Source organism: Suricata suricatta, chromosome 6 (assembly GCF_006229205.1).
Source record: "Suricata suricatta isolate VVHF042 chromosome 6, meerkat_22Aug2017_6uvM2_HiC, whole genome shotgun sequence".
In the NCBI taxonomy this organism is placed as follows: Eukaryota; Metazoa; Chordata; class Mammalia; order Carnivora; family Herpestidae; genus Suricata; species Suricata suricatta.
This window is the reverse complement of record NC_043705.1, coordinates 46,107,973-46,128,212: the sequence shown is the minus strand read 5'-3', so window position 1 is coordinate 46,128,212 and position 20,240 is coordinate 46,107,973. Positions and strand designations below refer to the sequence as shown.

General features: G+C 36.1%; 2 protein-coding genes across 7 annotated transcripts in view; both read right to left on the bottom strand.

Annotated features, from left to right (window-relative positions):
• TRAPPC13 (trafficking protein particle complex 13) overlaps positions 1 to 20,174 on the bottom strand; it is a 37,801-nt gene extending 17,627 nt beyond the window's left edge. For all 5 annotated transcript variants that reach the window (XM_029942329.1, XM_029942330.1, XM_029942331.1 and 2 more), the window contains exons 1-4: positions 20,091 to 20,174; positions 9,620 to 9,688; positions 9,006 to 9,105; positions 7,879 to 7,963 (exon numbers count right to left, since the gene is read on the bottom strand). In XM_029942329.1, coding sequence (XP_029798189.1) covers positions 7,879 to 7,963; positions 9,006 to 9,105; positions 9,620 to 9,688; positions 20,091 to 20,136 — 300 coding nt within the window. In that variant the 5' untranslated portion in view covers positions 20,137 to 20,174. The remainder of the gene's footprint in view (positions 1 to 7,878; positions 7,964 to 9,005; positions 9,106 to 9,619; positions 9,689 to 20,090) is intronic.
• SHLD3 (shieldin complex subunit 3) lies at positions 15,179 to 20,178 on the bottom strand. 2 transcript variants are annotated; one of them, XM_029942335.1, is made up of 2 exons: positions 20,091 to 20,178; positions 15,179 to 16,130 (listed from the first exon to the last, which is right to left on the bottom strand). In XM_029942335.1, exon 2 carries the CDS (start codon positions 16,013 to 16,015, stop codon positions 15,260 to 15,262), a length of 756 nt encoding a protein of 251 aa, XP_029798195.1. In that variant the 5' UTR covers positions 16,016 to 16,130; positions 20,091 to 20,178; the 3' UTR covers positions 15,179 to 15,259. The 2 variants fall into 2 exon arrangements, with proteins under 2 accessions (XP_029798195.1, XP_029798196.1); XM_029942336.1 differs by lacking the exon at positions 20,091 to 20,178 and adding an exon at positions 17,373 to 17,552.
• Between the last annotated feature and the right edge of the window lie 62 nt (positions 20,179 to 20,240).

Genomic DNA, 20,240 nt, shown 5'->3' with positions numbered 1-20,240 from the left:
GACGAAATGGGAAGGCTGGCATGGGGTAGGAGAATACAGTTTAAATTGCAGGGTAGGCTCTCTGTTGTTTGGGGATGAGTAGAATTTGAACAGGCCAAGAGGAAGGTGAAGAGAGAAGGAAGCATTTCAGGTAAGTCTTTAGAGGCCATTAGGAAAGAGTTTGGGGGGCACGTCTGGGTGGCTCAATCAGTTAGGCATCCAACTTCAGCTCTGGTCATGATCTATGATTTCTGGGTTTGAGCCCTACATCGGGCTCCTTGCTGTCAGCACAGAGTCTGCTTTGGATCCCCTATCTCCCTCCCCCCCCCCCGCTTTCTCTCTCCCCCTCAAATAAACAGTAAAAATATTTTTTTTAATAAAAAAAAGAAAGTTTGGTTTAAATAAGGAATTTGTATTCAGGAATAGAGAAAAAATTTTCAAAGATCTAGAATAAGCTTCAAGAGAATAGAGGCCTTCTCTGTTCTGTTTCCTGCTATAATTCTAGCAAGTAGGACTGTCTAGAACACATTAGAAATGGAATTTCTTGGGCACCATTTCAGACTGATCAAATCAGAAACTCTGGGAATGAGCCTCAGCCATCAGCATTTAACAAGCCCTCCAGATGATATATTTTCTAAAGTTTAAGAATTACTGGTAGGGGCGCCTGGGTGGCTCAGTCGGTTAAGCCTCCGACTTCGGCTCAGGTCAGATCTCACGTTCGTGGGTTCGAGCCCCGCGTCAGGCTCTGTGCTGACAGCTAGCTCAGAGCCTGGGGCCTGCTTCCGGTTCTGTGTCTCCTTCTCTCTCTGACCCTTCCCCTCTCATGCTCTGTCTCTCCTGTATCAAAAATTAATAAAAAACATTAAAAAAAAAAAGAATTACTGGTATAGACTATAAGGGTTATCCATTATTTTTTATTTATAGCACACTAAATACATTGTTTTTGTTTCTAGAACACTTTTTTTTTTATGTAGCATGCTAAAGTTTTCAGACACAGGGATTTCTTTTATTAATTAAAAAACAAACAAATGGGGTGCCTGCGTGACTTAGTTAAGCATCTGACTTCTGATTTTGGCTTAAGACATGATCTCACTCACAGTTTCTGGGATCCAGCCCCATGTTGGGCTCTGTGCTGATGGCATGGAGCCTACTTGGGACTCTTGCTCTTTCTCTACTCCACCCACACACATGCTTCCTCCCTCTCAAAATAAACATTAAAAAAAAAAGAAACCCTTTGGCTCAATCGGTTAAGCATCTCACTTTGGCTCAGGTCAAGATCTCATGGTTCATGAGTTTGAGTCCTGCTTCTCTCTCTCTCTGTCTCTCTCTCTAAAAGAATAAAACAAAACAAAACAAACCCTAGTGGGTTTCTAGTTAAACATGATAGATTATTATAAGCATTTTCATACTCAAAAACAACACTAAGCTGACAGTAAAAGAATAAAAAAAGTACAGATTGACAGTTTCTTTTCCGGGATTCCAAAATTCCAAGAGCTATAAAAAATTAAAGCTTTGGGGCACCTGGGTGGTTTAGTCAGTTAATCGTCTGACTTTGGTTCAGCTCACAATTTCAAAGTTTGTGAGTTCCAGGCCTGCATTGAGTGGGGCTCTTGGCTGACAGCGTGGAAGGTAGAATTCTGGGTAGCCAAGGTAATAGTAGCAGTATAATTGTGAATCTCTCAAGTTATCCTCAAAACAAAAACAAAAAACACAAAAAAAGCAATTAAAACTATACTAAACCTTGTGTTAGTATAATCAAATTACCTATAAGTACATACATACCAAATTTTTGCAAGCTATTTCTCATACTCTTGCCATGAGCCTTTGCAAAGATTAAGAAAAGTTCAGGAAAAGTTGAGATGAAGAGAGAGCTAAGAATAGAGAGAAGTGGGATGCCTGGGAGGCTCCATCAGTTGAGCATCTGACTTCGGCTCAGATCATGATCTCACGGTTCTGGGTTTGAGCCCCTTGTCATGCTGTGCACTGATAGCTCACACCCTGGAGCCTGCTTTGGATTCTGTCTCCCTCTCTCTCTGTCCCTCCCTCCCTCCCCTACCTCTCTCTCTCTCTCAAAATAAATAAACATAATGAAAGTTTTTAAAAAAGGACAGAAGAGTGGAGATGATCTAAACCATTTTCAGAAAGACAGAGCCGATAAAGTGTGAAAATAATGAGAAGGTGAGAATATGAGAGCACAGTCTTCATGAAAGGGTCTTGACCATGTGTGTGAACAGCCACTCTTGGAAGAATACACTTCAGGGGAAAAACAGTTAAAAAAGAGAGACACCTTGTGGAAACTGCAGTGAAGAGGAAAAATTTAGGACACTACAATTCATATGAAAAGAGGAAATGTGAGAACACACAACCCTTTCTTCCTCTACCAAAAGCCACCCAATAAAGAAACCACATTTTGCTCCCACTGCTTTAAGAGGGTGTTTTTGAATTAGGAATATCAAAGCACCCAAAGTGCATTGCACAGAATGAAAATCCACCAATAGGCTTCATCTATGCAAAAATACTGTAAAAAGAAAAAAGACAATGAAATAATTCATGGATAAAAAAAATGCCACACAAAACCAATAGTAAAGCAGAACAAAACTGTAATTAAATACCCTCAAAAAAACCCCACGTGAAATATGAAAAAACACCTGGAATGAGAAATTAAAAAAATTTTTTTATGATTTATTTATTTTTGAGAGCACGGGAGGGGCAGAGAGAGGAAGAGAGAGAATTGGAAACAGGCTCCATAATGTGAGCACAGAGCCCTATGTGGGCCTTGAACTCACAACTACGAGATCATGATCTGAGCCAAAATCATGAGTTGGCAGCTTAACTGGCTGAGCCACCCAGACACCACAGGAATGAGACATTTTAAAACTAAGACTAAAAAATTTTTTGGTTAGTTGTTGTTGTTGTTGGTTTAGTGTGGAGCTAAAATTTTTTAAAGAAGAATGTAAATAATTGATTGAATTCAGGAAAGAAAAAGACAAAAAAGGGGCTCCTGGGTGGCTCAGCTGGTTGAATGTTCGACTTTGACTTAGGCCATGATCTCATGGTTTGTGGGTTCAAGCCCCACATCAGGCTCTCTGCTGACAGATTCTGTGGCTGTCTTCAGATTCTGTGGCTCCCTCTCTCTCTGACCCTCCTGTGCTCACGCGTCTCTCTCTCTCAAAAATAAAAATAAATAAATAAATAAAAAGACAAAAAAGACACAAACCAAATTAAAAATGCAATATGCTAAAGGAAATAATGGAATAAAACCACTATTAAAATATAACCCATGAATACTTTCTAGCAACAAAAGATCTAAATCTACATACTGAAAGGGTCTGCTTGGTATCAGAGAAATGGTATCAAAAGACCAATTATAAAACATACAGAAAAAAATCCCCAGGGCCTCCAGGAAAAAATTATCAAATAACTTATAAGGCAAAAAAAAACTAGACTGGCATTAGTCCTCTCAAAAATAACATATATAGGGGTGCCTGGGTGGCTCAGTCAGTTGAGTGCCTGACTTCGGCTCAGGTCATGGTCTTGTGGTTTGTGAGTTTGAGACCTGAATGGGGTTTGCTGCTGTCAGCACAGAGCCTGATTGGGGTCCTTTGTCTCCCTCTCTCTCTGCCCCCTCCTCACTCACACTTTGTCTCAAAAATAAAAATAAACGTTTAAGAAGAGTAAAAAACCCACAACATACATAGGTAAGTAACAAAGGAGTAGCGTTTTCATTAAACATAAAGAAAGAAAATGTAAACAAAGGATTTTATATCCAGCCAAACCATCCTTCAAGTATAAAAACATTTTTGAATATGTAAAGGCTCAGAGAATATCATACCCACAAGCATGTCCTGAGCAATCTACTTGAGAAATCTCTATCCAATCAATATGCAGATAAAAATGGGAAGATAAGAGAAAGGGAAGAAGGAAAGTGGTGTAAGCAATAGGTAAGAGATAAAGGATGATATTAAAGATGAAAAGCTTTATGGTAAGCAGCTAGGTAAGAAACAGGGAAGGGGGAATATCATAAAAGGCATAAATATAAAGGCAAAAACTAAAACAATAATACAAACCTTTCTATATACAAAAATTATTTGAAAATAAGGAACGAAAACATGTTATGTGAAGAAAAAAGTCATATCAGATAGAAATATAATACACTTAAAGACCCAATTATATGTTGTATAAAAGAGGCATTAATAAAAAAATGATTGCTAAAGGCTAAAATTAAAAAGATGAATAAAAGCATATCAGGCTTTTGGAAACAGGAAACATTAACAAAACAAGGGTAGTGATATAGACACCTCAATTAAGATTCAAGCCAAAAAGCACGGCAAAGGAGGAAACTTATAGTGCTGTAAAACACAAATCAAAATGAAAAATAACAAGTATAAATACCTGTGAACCAAACAGCATAGCCTTTATAAAGTAAAAATGTATAAAAGATATAAATAGAAGCACATTAACAATATGAGATTAACATGTCACTTTCAGTAGATCAAGTAGACCAAAAAAAATTTTTTAAAGGGAAATAAAGATAAGGAAACCTAACAACACCATCAGTGCATATCTAGCTTTACAATGGATAATAGATAATACACCTTCTTCTCAAATACACATACAACATTCATAAAAATTGGTGTTAGATCACAAAGAAAACATTAGCAAGCTCTAGAAGTAGGAATAAAACAAGAACAAAACTGATTACAATGCAATAAAACTAAAGATCATTAACACTAAAGAATAAAAAGCCTTTCTATCTGGAAAACCTATAAAACAACTCTTGGGTAGAAGGGAAATACAAATAAAATTATAGAATGCCTTAAAAATAATCATACTGAAAACGCTACATATTAGAATCTGTAGGATATATTTAAAGCAGTCAATCAGAAGAAAATTCACTTTTATCAATAGAAATAAAGAATAAAATTTTAAAAATCATATCCCTAGATGAAGAAGCTAGAAAAGAACAAAGTAAATAATGAGAAGCACAAGAAAGGAGCTCATTAAAAGCAAAAATCACTGAGGTAGGGAAAAAAACATTAAATATGTAACAAAAATTCCTGTTTTGAAAAAAATTAAAATATACGAACCAGGAGCTAGTTTAATCAAGAGTAAAAAAAAAAAAACAGGAAGCAAAATTTTTGAGAGAGAGACAGCATGAGCAGGGGAGGGTCAGAGAGAGAGAAAGACACAGAATCCAAAGACAGGCTCCAGGCTCTGAGCTAGCTGTCAGCACAGAGCCTAATGCGGAGCCTGAACCAATGAACTGTGAGATCATGACCTGAGCCAAAGCCAGATGCTCAACCGACTGAGCCACCCAGGCGCCCCATCGACACCTAAAATTTAATAGACAACATAAAAATGAAAATACAGGCGAATACTATGCTGTGGTTCCTGATCTATATCCTCTTCAGTTATTTTTAAGTCAAAAATGGCTTATTTGTATCTTGTGAATCTGAATGTCTTACCTGAGAAACTAAGATAATTCTTGGTGGGCACTGCACTGTTCAATAAACATTAGTTACAATTATTATTTAACACCCCTATCTTTATGGAAATTAAATTTTTTTAATGTTTTATTTATTTTTGATACAGAGAGAGATAGAGCATGAGAGGGGAAGGGGCAGAGAGAGAAGGAGACACAGAACCGGAAGCAGGCTCCAGGCTCTGAGCTAGCGGTCAGCACAGAGCCTGACGTGGGGCTCGAACCCACAAACGTGAGATCTGACCTGAGCCGAAGTCGGAGGCCCAACCGACTAAGCTACCCAGGCGCCCCTCTTTATGGAAATTAAAACTGAATAAAAGCAACAGAAATATAAATACATATTTTATAGTAATTATGCTATTATGTTATTTGTTCTTTTAAATACTAATTTAAATCATATGCATTTGCTGATTTATTCACCTTATGAAAATAAATTCATCCTTTACTGAATGCTAACTGTATGCCAGGAAAAAAGTGTATGTTCTCAAAGTTCTCAGAATCAAACCTATCTAAAAGCTTAGATAACAAATACTTCAAACTTTACAACTCTCCAGTTGTAGCTTGAAATCTGCCACAGATGATACATAAATGAATGACTGTATTTAATGGCTGTGTGCCAACAAAACTTTATTCATGGAGACTGACATTTGAACTTCATATAATTTTCACCTAACAAAGTAAGATTGTTTCTTTTCAATCATTTGAAAATAGAGAAACCATTTGTAGTGCAAAGGCCTTATAAAAACAGGCAAGAGACCAAATTTGGCCAGCATGCTATATAATCTGCTAACTCCTGACCTAATAAATGGCAGAACCTCCATTCATAGTATAACAAACATACAATCACATATGCAAAATTTTGCATCCAGTTTCTGAAGTTGGGTCATATATGAAATTCTGCATACTGGCTCTCTGAGGACCTTTTCAATTCTAATACTTGCTGATATTTTCAAGCTCATATTTTTTAATGTTTATTTACTTTTGAGAGAGAGAGAGAGAACAGGAGCATGAGCAGGGGAGGGGCAGAGAGAGAAGAGGATAGAGGACCCAAAGGCTTCAGCATTGACAGCAGGGAGCCCGGTGTGGGGCTCAAACTCACAAACCAGGGAGATCATAACTCCAGCTAAGGTCAAACGCTCAATCGACTGAACCACACAGGAGCCATTTCAAGCTCCTTTTAATTGGACTTCCCTTTTGGCAATGCTCTAGTAACCTAAACTCACCATGTGAAGACAGCTTTGATGACTTCTCTCTGACCTACAGTAAAGTTTTACTTTATGTTCTTTCCCTTCCTGAATAAATTTCAGATTGTTTAATTGAGTTAGCATATTCTACCTCTTGATTTTTTTTATTAAAAAAATTTTTTTAATGTTTTATTTTTGAGAGACAGAGAGAACATGAAGGGGGGAGGGACACAGAGAGAGGGAGTCAGACACAGAATCTGAAGCAGGCTCGAGGTTCTAAGTTGTCAGCAGAGAGCCTGACATGAGGCTCGAACCATTAAACCATGAGATCATGACCTGAGCCGAAGTCGGATGCTTAACCAACTGAGCCACTCAGGTACCTTATCTATCTATCTCTTGATTTCTGAACTACTGTGACAATCTGTATTTGCTATAAACCATCCCATATAATGCTTTCATATAAATCTTCCAACAGTGTGAATACCTTTGCTGTCTACTGCCTTAAATTAAAAAAAAAAAAAAAGGCTAAAACCTTTAGCTATAACCTTTCAAGATACTCCACTTTATGGCTACTACACATCTCTGTAACTTTACCTACTTTTTTTTTTTTAATTTATTTGTGAGAAAGAGAGGGAGCAGGGAAGGGACAGAGAGAGAGGACAGAGGATAGGAAGTAGGCTCAGCACAGAAAGCAGAGAGCCTGCTGTGGGGCTCGAACTCATGAACGGTGAGAAAATGACCTGATCCAAAGTTGGACGTTTAACCGACTGAGCCACCCAGGTGCCCCTACCCTTACCTACTTCTATCAAGCGAATTCTGTTCACTGTTACAAGAACACATTATGGATTCCTATGCCTCTGCTCCTGATTATCATGTCCCTCTTTCTCTCTAAATCCCACCATTCTTTAAAGATCCTGTCATGTTCCTTTTCCTCTAATAAGCCTTTGAGATCTTTCCTCCTCTTTCAAATATTATGTTTATCATAAATTATTAATAAATATTTAAATCAGTGACTGTACATTTTCTCACCCAAGCTATCATAACCTTGCAAGATAAGGAAAGATGATTCTGTGCTTAGCATAATATCTTATACCTTTAGGTGCTCAAGTATGCTTGTTGTTAATGACAATTAAAAAGTCCAGTATCAAAATGCATTTTAATGAAGTTTCAGAAACATAATAGAAATTAACAAGCTAAAAAAATACATATATCCCAAACAAGAATGCCACTTACTTTTACTAATATATCTTTTACAACTTGATTGCTATCATTATGAACGCTGATATAACTGGAAAAGGTCTCTCCCAAAAATATATTCCTGTAAAATAAAATAAACTTTTAGGCAGAAATCCATTCAAGGTTTAACACAAATATTCTACTTGAGCACCACTGAGAACTTTAAATGGAGAATAATTTACTAAAGGTTAGAGATCAGCTGACATACTGCATCAGCATCCCTTTGTGTACCTTAGGTTGCTCACTGATTACTCAGGACAATTCAAAATACTGATTTACTCTATAAAACGTGATATACAGCTAGCCCTCAACTATGGCACAGGCAGTTTCCTCAGATATAAGCCACTGAAATCAGAACCATGTTAAACGTCTTATGATTTATTAGGAGGCTAGAAAAAGGCAATTTTTGGAATAACTTAATCCCTGAATCTGGAAGAGACCCAAGTAATTGATCTCAGTGGTTTTTACTAATTTGTTTTATTTTTCTAAGTTGTTCTAATAAAAATCATGACTACTGGATTAACCTTGTTTTTTATTGAAGTATATTTTATAAAAATACATGTGTATAAATATGTGTTACAAAAAAAATACAAAAATATTTTATGTGAATATATTTCCAAGCTTTCAAGATACTAGTTACATTCTGTAAAACTTTTAAAAAAACCTGAAAAATTCCATGTGGTCTTAAACACAGTGAAACCAGGAGCTTCTATCTCATTAATAATCTAGAATAAGAGAAGAGCTAGGAGTAAGAAGGAACAAAAATTGAGAGTTCCTAATAAAATGACAAGTCGATAACTTATGTCGGGAGACAGCTGTGTAAGTGAGCAAAAAGTTGCATCCGAAAGATATTTAGGTTAAGTTAGTGAAAATAAAAGGAATACATGATCATTAAATAATACAGTAAGATCTAAAGAAGAAAGTTAAAATTTTATCATCCTAGAAACTTCTATTCATATTTTGGTATGTATCTTACCCAGTATAATTTTGGTAAAAAAAATTTTTTTACACCGTTTTAAGGTACCATGTAGTATTTTTCCATTCCATAGTTATTTTATGAAAACATAATTTGCAATGGCTTTAAAGTACTGTGGCATGCTTTAAGTCAATGTTATCATTCTTACCCAAAATTCTGTGGTAAAGTCAACATTTCTCCCAACATTAAAATTTCTGCACCATTAACAGTTGAAGGATCATCTCTCATGAGTTGGTTAAAGAGATCTCCTATAGAAAGAGAAAAACATCAAATTCTAACATGTACGTTGTAATTAAATTTTACTTCTTAAAAAAATAGCTTCCATTAAAATAATCTAATTTGTAATCTTCACTCCAACAAATGTGTGCCAAAAAATTCTACTTTCACAGAGAATGAACACTTCAGAAATAAGGGAGAAGGAAGGTCATGAAATATAAAATATATTAAAGATAACTCCAATAAATTTAAATAAAGGGAATGCTAATACCCATGTTGATGGAATATATGAGGATAAATAAAACTCTGATATCATGACTATGAATGCACACCTCCTGTTGCCACAGGAGAGCAAGAGTAGTCTTGACTTATGAGATTATGAATGAGACCTACCACTTGGATAGCACCACTCACACTGTACAAAAAGAGACAATAAAGAATGCAGCAAAGACTTAGCGTAAGACTGGCAAGGCTATGCTTATTCCAAGGTAATACGGGCAGTCCAGGTTGAAACTTTTCCCTAGGTGCAAGTAGAACAAAGCATACCAGGTAAGTCCTTTTCTTCACATGTTACTGGAATATTGGTGAATAAAGTAGGTTTAGTTAACCGCATCACTGTGAATTAAGAAAAACAAAAAGAAAATATTAATACTGCTTTGGGCCAGTATTCCCAAGTTCATCAATTCTAGACTAATATCAAATACAACCTAAAAGCTTCCTAAATATAATATTAAGTACTTCTCAAAATTACACTAAAATATTACTAAATATTAAATACTACTAAAGTATTAATTTACAACAAAAAATCTTACATGATTTATTCATAACCTCATGATTATATACATTATAGAATAAGTGGAAAAAAGAGGGATTTTAAAGTTTATGGTATATGAGAACAAGGCTTAAAAAAATATCCTGAGTGTTTTCACTGTGAACAATATTAACAAAATATCAGCCAGACAGGGAAAAAAGTTTTGATGCACCATTCTGAACATCAAACCATAATTTCACACCAAAAGAATCTTTGCGAGCTTTGTCTCTCGGTTCTAATCGCTGGCCACTGGAAGTTCAATAAGTGCACCTGTAAGTAGTATTAATTTTGAATAGAAATTACAAAGTTATCACTTAACACATAGCTTTTTAAAATTCCAATCAAAACTAAGATTTGTTCTTGGGACATAAAAGAATGTGTCTAAGTTTAGGAAAACAAGTAAAAATAAGCTTAAGAAATTAATGGGGGGGGGCACCTGGGTGGCTCAGTTGGTTAAGCCTCTGACTTTGGCTCAGGTTATGATCTCACATTTGTGGGTTCGAGCCCCGTGTTGGGCTCTGTGCTGACAGCTCAGAGCCTGGAGCCTGCTTCTGATTCTGTGTGTCCCCCTCTCTCTTCCCTTCCCCGCTCATGCTCTGTCTCTCTCTGTCTCAAAAATAAATAAAACATTTAAAAAAAATTTAAAAAAAAGAGGAAGGGGGGCGCCTGGGTGGCTCAGTCGGTTAAGCCTCCGGCTTCGGCTCAGGTCAGATCTCACGTTCGTGGGTTTGAGCCCCGCGTCAGACTCTGTGCAGACAGCTCAGAGCCTGGAGCCTGCTTTCAGTTCTGCATCTCCCTCTCTCTCTGCCCCTCCCCCTCTCATGCTCTGTCTCTCTCTGTATCAAAAATAAATAAAACATTAACAAAAATTAAAAAAAAGAGGAAGAATATTTAAAAAAAGAAATTAATGGGGGAAAAATGAGGAAGAATTGGATTTATCATATATTAAAACATTTAAGTCTAAAATCAACTAATTGGCTTACTAATGCAAGACCATACAGATATATTAGTTAAAAAAGATTATTAGAATGAAGCAAAAGTAACTCAACTTTATAAAGTGCTAGAACTGTTTAGTTATCTAGAAAAAATAAAAAAAATTAAATTTACAAATTGATTTCAAGTGTCAAATGAAATGCCTACATATCAAATAGTTAACAGGCAAAAATTAAGCCACAGAAAACTTAAAAAAGTGAAAATTTATGTTTATTTTGTTTAGTGTGGATAAGGCATTCTAACTACTGAAACATTCTAACTACTAAAAATCTTTTTCGATAATTTCTAATGACTGACATTTGGTCACATCAAAATAAACACCAAAATATAACATTAAAATTATACAAACTTGTAAAATATTTCAGAAAATTCAGCGGTACCTAAGTGGCTCAGTTGGTTAAGTGTCCGACTCTTAGTTTAGGCTCTGGACATGATCTCATGGGTTTGTGGGTTCGAGCCCCATGTCAGGCTCTGTGCTGACAGGGCAGAGCCTGCTTGGGATTTTCTCTCCTTCTCTCTGCCCGCGGCTTACTCCTGCTTGCGTGTGTGTGCTCTCTCTCTCTCTCTCTCTCTCTCTCTCTCTCTCCCCCAAAATAAACTCTAAAAAAAAGTTCATTCAAATCAAACCCCCAAACTGTAAAGACTATTGACCTAAAAGGCCTATTCACAGTATAAGTGGTATTTAGCATATGTAAACATGTACCACCTCTAGCTACTAACCAGTTATGTCATTCATATTAAATTTACTTAGTGCCTTTCTCATCTTGGTCTCAGCTTAAATGTCATCTTTTCCAAAAAAGAAATAACAGCTCACATGCTTCTCTCATAGCCCCTTGTATTTATCATGGACTGATATATGTACTTATTTACCGCACTCTAATCAAAAGTCCATGAGGTTTAGGTTGTTATATATTATGTTTAGTTTTGTGGCTTTGTTGCTTGACATTGGTTCTGGCACACAGTATATTCTATAGATCTTTGTAAATGAAAGAATTAGCAACTCATCCAAATCCTCAAGTAAATAGTATTTTATGTATAAGTTTTATGAACTGAGGCCACTGAACAATGTTATATTAAATAGATGGGTTTGAGGGGTGACTGGCCGGCTCAGTTGGTAAAATATGCAACTCTTGGTCTCAGGGTTCTAAGTTCAAGCCCCACGCTGGGTGTAGAGCTTATATAAATAAAGGAAAAATAAAATAAAATAAAGATAAAATAAAAATATAATATAAATAGATAACTGTTGAAATAGGCAACAAATGTTAATCTTAAAATTTCTGAAGTCACTTGCAGAGCTAATATTTAATAGCATTTACTAGTGCTAGGTGGTATGCTAAATATTACACATTCAGTTCTCAGGACTACAAATCTGGTACCACTGTCTACATTTATACATAAGAATGATGCTTCCAGAGGATAGTTCGCCAATTAAAAAGACTACATAGGGGCATTTGGGTGGCTCAGTTCGTTAAGCATTGACATTTGATTTCCATTCTGGTCCTGACCTCAAGGTCCTGAGATGGAACCCTGCATTAGGATCTGCCCTGAGCTGGTATCTCTTAAGATTCTCCCTCTCCCGAGTGTTCTTTGTCAAAAAAAAAAAAAAAAAAGTATATATAATATATACACACATATACACATACATACATATATATAAAATTTTAAAAAGTAATTCTCTGGGGGCATCTGGGTGGTTCAGTTGATTAGGGGACTGACTCTCAGTTTTGGCTTAGGTCAAGATTTCAGGGTTTATGAGAAAGAGCCCCATATCAGGCTCAGCACTATGCAGTGCCTACTTGGGATTCTCTCTCTGCCCCTCTCCTGCTCTCTGGCTCTCTCAACATAAACAAACATTAAAAATAATTCTCTGGGGGGGAATGCCTGGGGGACTCAGTGGGTTAAGCCTCCAACTCAGGCTTAGGTCATGATCTCACTTTTGTAGGTCTGAGCCCTGCGTCGAGCTCTGTGCTGACAGCTCGGAGCCTGGAGCCTGCTTCAGATTCTGTGTCTCCCTCTCTCTCTCTGCCCCTCCCCTGCTCATGTTCTGTATCAAAAATAAATAATGCATTAGAAAAAATAATTCTATGGGGGCACCTGGGTGGCTCATTTGGGTAAGTGTCCAACTTTGGCTAAGGTCATGGTCTCGCAGTTTGTGGGTTTGAGCCCGATGTGCATAGCAGCACTTTCAACAATAGCCAAATCATGGAAAGAGCCTAAATGTCCATCAACTGATGAATGGATCAAAAAGATGTGGTTTACATATACAATGGAATACTATAGGGCAATGAGAAAGAATGAAATCTGGCCTTTCGTCACAATGTGGATAGAACTCAGGGATGTCATGCGAAGTGAAATAAGTCAGGCAGAGGACAGATATCATATGTTTTCACTCATATTTCGAACAGGAGAAACTTAACAGAGGACCATGGGGGAGGGGAAGGGGAAAAAAACAGTTGAGAGGGAGGGATGCAAACCATAAGAGACTCTTAAGTACTGAGAACAAACTAAGGGTTGAAGGAGGTGGGGGAGAGGGGAAAATGGGTGATGGGCATGGAGGAGGGCACTCGTTGGGATGAGTACTGCGTGTTATATGGAAACTAACTTGACAAACTATAAAAAATGTTTTCTTAAGAAAAATTTTTTTAATGTTTATTTATTTTTGAGAGACAGACAAAGACAGAGCATCAGCAGGGGAGGGACAGACAGAGAGGGAGACACAGAATCTGAAGCAGGCTCCAGGCTCTGAGCTGTCAGCACAGAGACCAATGAGGGTCTCGAATTCATGAACCAAGAAATCATGACCTGAGCTGAAGTCAGACACTTAACTGACTGAGCCACCCAGGCACTCCTCTTCATATTTTCAAAAAGGGTAAAAATCAGCAGGGGTGGAGGTGGGGGATAGCAGTGGGTAAGAAATACTATCATTTTATGGATTCAAAGAAAACTACAATAAAGCATAGTTCATTATAATGCAGATTCTTAAATACTAACTGGAAAAACCCTGTTAGAAATATAAAACTATCTCATTATTTGAAGGAAGATCCAAAGTATGTCACTATCAAATACAGATTTAAAATGCAGTATTCCCTGTCTTATAACAAATTAATGGACCTCAAAAGTTACACATAATGTTGGCTGGAAAAGAGCAAATACCAATAAAAGCAAGGTTAAAAAAAAAACCTAGCAGACAGGACGCCTTGGTGACTGTGGTCAAACGTCCGACTTTGGCTCAAGTCATGTATCTCATGGTTGTTGGTTAGAGTCTCAATTCAAGCTCTGCGCTGACAGCTTCAAGCCTGGAGCCTGTGTTGGATTCTGTGTCTCCCTTTCTTTTTTTGCCCGTCCCTTACTTGTGTTCTCTCTCTCATAAACATTAAAAAAAAAAACAAACCTGTCAGAGGAGCTCCTATGTGGAGTTTAAAAAACAAACCAGCAAAAGAAAAAAAAGGTAATTAAATGATAGTCTTACATTCAGCATGTTAGACTGAATGTAATGAATGTTAGATCAGGTTCGTAGTCAAAAATTAAGGAGGCCAAAAAGTATATGTGACTTTCAGCTGAGGAACAAATCCAACATTCACTATTCACAGCAAATAGTGTCATACGTAGAGCCATTCTCATTCGAACTCACAAAAGACAGACTCTTCATTTAGTTATGAAATTCAGGTTTCATCTATTATCCTATAAAAAAAAACTTTTAGAAGTCTTCAATAAATTATGAAAGAGATAGGCTTGAGGTTACAAACTAATGAATTGGGCCAAATTCAACTTATATATACATTTTGCTTAGAAAGAACTTCAAAATTAAATTAGGGAGAATCATATTCTACAGTCTTGCCTATCTAGTTCCTGAATGATTTCAAGTTTATGAACTAAAATTCTGGTTATTTTGAGTATTTTATATCAAAGTGAATCATTTTGCAGGAGCTCATCTTAAAAATTCTCAAAAAATGGTCTTGATAAGTTGGCAAATGAAGCTAAATTCATATGATATTCTCCACATCATTTTTTCATTGAATTTGAGTTAACATTCATCTGAGGGTAGACAGCTTGTCAGGGAAAAATAAAATTATGGAACTGCTACCATTGTTTTAGAGTAAATTTTGTTAGCATTTTATCAAATACTCTCATAGATTCGCCTTCCTGTATACATCCGTTCTTGAGTTAACAGGCCTATGAACATCACCTGATAGTCATTTATTTCTAGGAAACAAACTATACATATCACCAAATTATTTTTTACAATACTAAAAATGAATAAGCTATATGACTGAAGGGTCAAATAAAAAAGTCACAAAAAATTTAAAAACTCATAAAAATTTATTGATTTCAGCTCACAGTTCATTCAGAATATTCTTCTGTTTGACAATCAGTGGAATTCATTACATACTAAAAATAACACCACATTTACGTACACATAAATTCATTGTTCCAGTAAGAGCTAATCTTCTCTTAAGAAGATTACCCACATATTCACAGTACATAATATCACAGAATACCCATATTTGGCCTAAGTGTCTCTGAATTGTAGCATTACAAGATGGAAGTTCATTGTGTCTGATAATTTGATTGAGTTTTGCCCAAATGTCTTCTAGAGTCTGGTTGTTACAAATAGTGTGTTCTATAGTCCATCTTGCTCTATAAAGTGAATGCAAATTCAATGCCTTTAAACTATCTTGCAGATTTTTAGACAAAGGAAAAATATTTTCAGTACAATTACTGTTAGGAAGTGAAACACTCCAAAACCTCTTCTTGTGTTGTTTTCCCTTTTCTGATTGTTTATTTAGATTTCCAGAATTAGTCTGTTCATTCAGTGTGTGTGACTGGATTAAGTGCTGTTTTTTTTTAAAATTAGGTTGAAATTCCAAAAGATCTATTGTGCAATCATAACTCTGTGATTTAACATCATGTTCTGAATTGGTTAAGTAGAGTTTCACATCTTCAGCTGCCTCTTCAGAAATCACAGGTGGTGATCTTTTAGGTTTGAGTGGAAGTCTGGACCCATCATGAGGGAACCAAGGAATAAATCTTGATAGTGGACGTGTAGGAAAGTCTTGAAGTGCTTTCTCTGCAATTTTTGGCAGTTGTGTGGGATCACTCTCATATGGTCGATAATGTAATATTACTTCTGTAGTCATTCTTCAGTAATCCAGTCATTCTTAATGAAGAGGAAATTTCTTAGATGTGCTCCTCAACACTAGAATGTAATTTATAATTACAAGACTTTCTTTCCAAATCAGAGGGAATCAGGACCTAAAGTGGAAGTATTGCAAAGAATAAGATATGGTAGGGATAACCTACACACAAATAGGGAGAAAAGAAAAAAACAAAAAAACCAATCCCAGTATGAGATTTTACCAAATGTTGTTGGTAAATGAGAATGTAATCACAAAACTGGAAATGCTCTATCCACCAAAATAAGGGATCTGGATTAGATGCCCGGTAAACCTCAAACTGCTAGTAGTCTTATCATGTAGTACCTAGTACTTCTTCCTCCCATGTTCTGCCTCATCTTATACCCTTTTCTCCCTGGAGCCAACTGAATGAGGGTGTTTTGTTTTGTTTTGTTTTGTTTTTTTGCCTTGCAACCTCAGATCTCCGATTTATTTTTTAAAAAGAGAGTTATACTTTTGTTGATTATTTGGCTTTTTTGTTGTTAGAGGATAGAAGAGACATTCTTTCTAGCTTTCCACTTGCTAAGCAGAATGCAAATAGGATTTTTAAAAGTCGAAAAGGAAGGTATATGAGCAGGGAGTAGAATATTTTGTAACAGGTATATGGCGATATTTCTGAAATAATGATTACTGTGTTTAGATTTTCAGATGTTACTGTGTGAAATATTGTTCCTTGACTAATATAAATATTATAAAAACCTGCATTTAAATCTAAAACATTGTTTATTTTCAAAATGATAGTTTAATGAAAAATGAAATAACTTTAAATATGGCATTACATATACTAAAAATACAAATTATAGAATTGATGTTAAACAATAAAACAAAAGGTATTCTAATAAAAAAAAACTGCTAGTAGTCAACATGTGTAGCTCAACATGTAAGTATTTTATAAGTACTGTCATTAATATATTAGGTAATAATCTTAAGACTATAGCTGAAACAAAGGGCAAATTAGTGATTCTTAGAATATTATATTCATTTGAAGATAACAAGAATGTAATAATACTTAAAACTTTGAGATATCAATTGAGGAAAATGAAGCTCATTGATTTTTAATACTTTGAAAAAATATATCATTTTATACTTTAAAATGATATGAATTCTACCAAACACATAGACATAATACTTAATGATTTTCATTCCTAATACTAAGCACTAATAACATGAAAACAGTTAAAATTTGCATTTTATCCATGCTGGGAACTGGTTTTGTTAAAAAGTGTCCCTGTATAAATGGGGCACTTTCACAGTATCAAAACATTAGTACCATGGCTCCTGAATTCTAATCTAGAGGAAGAACAAGAAGGCTAGACCTTACTATTTTTTTCCTCTTAGAACAAAGAAGTCTTCAAGTTGCCCCAAACTGGGTCACTGAAAGTAAGTTCTAGCATACAGTTAGGCTTCCAAAGCTGCATGAGCCACAATGCAGGCTCTTTAAAACTCTAATTAACTGTAGAAAAAAAATGAGAGGTTGTATCTCTTCTCCAGCAAATCATTAGAGAACTTCTTGAAGGCATTCTCCCATTACTAGAATGGCCATAGGTGGGGACTCTCGTCATGATGTCATAATACTCATTTGATCACTGATTCTGAAGTCAGAAGTAATAAATTTCATCATGATTCTTTTCGCCTACTGTTAATGTCTGCTGACTGATTTGACAACTTAAATTCATAAATGGTGTGATCCTTAAGGCCTGTAATTTTTAATATGAATCTAAACATAGCATATTCTTTTTCTTTTAATGTTTATTGCTGAGAGAGAGAGACAGAATGTGAGCAGGGGAGGGCCTGAGAGAGGGAGACAATAAATCCGAAGCAGGCTCCAGGCTCCGACCTGTCAGCCATGAGACCATTACCTGAGCTGAAGTTGGACACTTAACTGACTAAGCCACCCAGGCACCCCTAAACATAACCTATTCTTATTTTTTAAAAACATTTATTCATTTTTGAGAGTGAGAGAGACAGAGTGTGAGCAGGGGAGGGGTAGAGAGAAAGGGAGACACAGAATCTGAAGCAGGCTTCAGGTTTTGAGTGTCAGCACAGAGCCTGATAAAGGGCTGGAAATCACAGATCGTGGGATCATGACCTGAGCTGGAGTCAGATGCTTAACCGACTGAGCCACCCAGGTGCCCCTACATATAGCATATTCTTAAAACAATAATGCTTTTATTTTCTTTCTTTCCTCTTCCTTATACTTTCACATTTTTAGATTATGGCATTGAGAATTATTTTATTTTTGATTGAAATTATTCAATGGTGTACTCTGAGGATGATGAAGTTGTGACAGCTCAATTTTTTACATATATACAAAAGTAAAGTTAAATGACCATATACGTTGATATACTTGGCATCCAACAATTAGTACAATTAAACTTGTCAAAATTCTTTAAAAAACTTTATTTTTTATTTATTTTTTAAAGTAATCTTTACATGCAATGCAGGGCTTGAACTCACCACCCTGAAATCAAGAGTTGTATGCTCCACTGACTGAGCTAGACAGGTGTCACAAAACTTGCGAAAACTCTTGATTAACAAGAGGGAACAATAGCATTGGAGACCTTTAATAAAGCCGAAACTATCAGTAAATTTCAAAGCACTTGTCCTTTTAGGCTGTTAAAATAACTCTTTCATAGATTATCTTTTTTTTTCAGAAAATAATAATAGAAAACTACAAATTCCCAATGGCAGTTAGCTTCTCCATCACTGGAATTTAACTGTATTTAAAACAGCTTCCAATTTGCATAAAATCAAACCAAACAGCTAACAGAAGTGTTCCAATTTCCCATCAAAGAATATGGAGAGATAAATATTCTCTGCAAATGGAGTTTTCTTCATTAGGAAGCAACAGAGTCTTGGAAAGATGTAGGAAGGCCTTGTAGAAATACTGCCTTTATTCACTAGTTTTGTGATCTTGAAAAAGTTTCTTAGACTTATGAAAGATATTAAGTAATATCTATTTTACATACTTGATATGCGATTAAGAAAGAACATGACAGTTTCTTTTCCTTTTTCACCAGAAAGAACCCCTTTTAGTCTAACTCATTTGCTCAGGCTAGCTTACAGGTCCTATTGCTATATTAATATTGCTGTTTTTTAGTTATATAGTCAGAGACAGATCTATTAAACCGAGCTATCAGCATACGATTTTATGTTACAAATGAGACTGGTGAGCTTTTGGAATGTTTGATGACTACATCATAACTGAGGACAGATAATGATCCCTCAAAATGGATGCCAAAGGAAGGTAAGTGCAATTCAACTGAATTCAAATGTCTATCGAACCTCTTCTCCGCTCAGTTCAACAGAAAGTTACTGGAAACCACACAGGAGAGCATCCAAGAAATAAGTGCATTTGTGCAAGTAGAAAATAGATGACATAAAACTGAAACCTTTTTAAATAAAAGGGTTTCAGAAAACAGTAATTCCAGGAAAACTCTGCCCTGTTGGTTTTCCCTAAGTAACGATACAATTAAAATTTTTGCTGTGTACATAAAACAAAAGTTCACATCAATTTTCCCACATCCACGCTACTCTGAAGTAAACTACAATAAATTGTAACAAATCTATACGTTGTACTATGTATTTCAAAACCCTTGGCAATGCTAAAACTAACTAATTCTGCAGATCAAATTGAAGACTGGTAACTTCGTCAGTGGCACATGAAGACACAAGAGACAAGGAAAAACCATTGAAGATGCCTACTGTACATCATATTGGTTTGTCACATGCCTCTAGGGACCTTAACTTCTCTAAAACCGATCTGGTTACTGCAGCAGAATACAACACAATCAGTGATATTATAGGGTATCTATTACATTCCAGCGGAATGTGTAATAAAAATGTCTCAAACCTAAAAAGCAAAGAAGGAAAAATTGCTTCCTTCGGGGCCAAAGGACACAGCACAAACGCGGGCACTAATGGTGTTTAAGAAGGACGAGGCCGACATCCCAGGGACGAGGCCTTGGTGGCAAAGTCTTCGAGAACTACCAAGAGAAGAGAAAACAGACCAAGGGGAGCTAGGTTCGTAAAAGTGTACCTTTCAGGGCCAGCAGGTGCTCCTGTTTGGGGGGATTCACTTCCATTTTGACCAGCACTTTCAATTCACTGCCTACGGCAGCTGACGAGGTTCAATCACGGCTGCCCGGAAGAAAACAGGAAAGCGGACGTTCGGGAAGATCAAATGCAC

Coding starts and splice junctions, on each gene's coding strand:
- SHLD3 (XM_029942335.1), bottom strand. CDS start 16,015: ATGACTACAGAAGTAATATTACATTATCGACCATATGAGAGTGATCCC.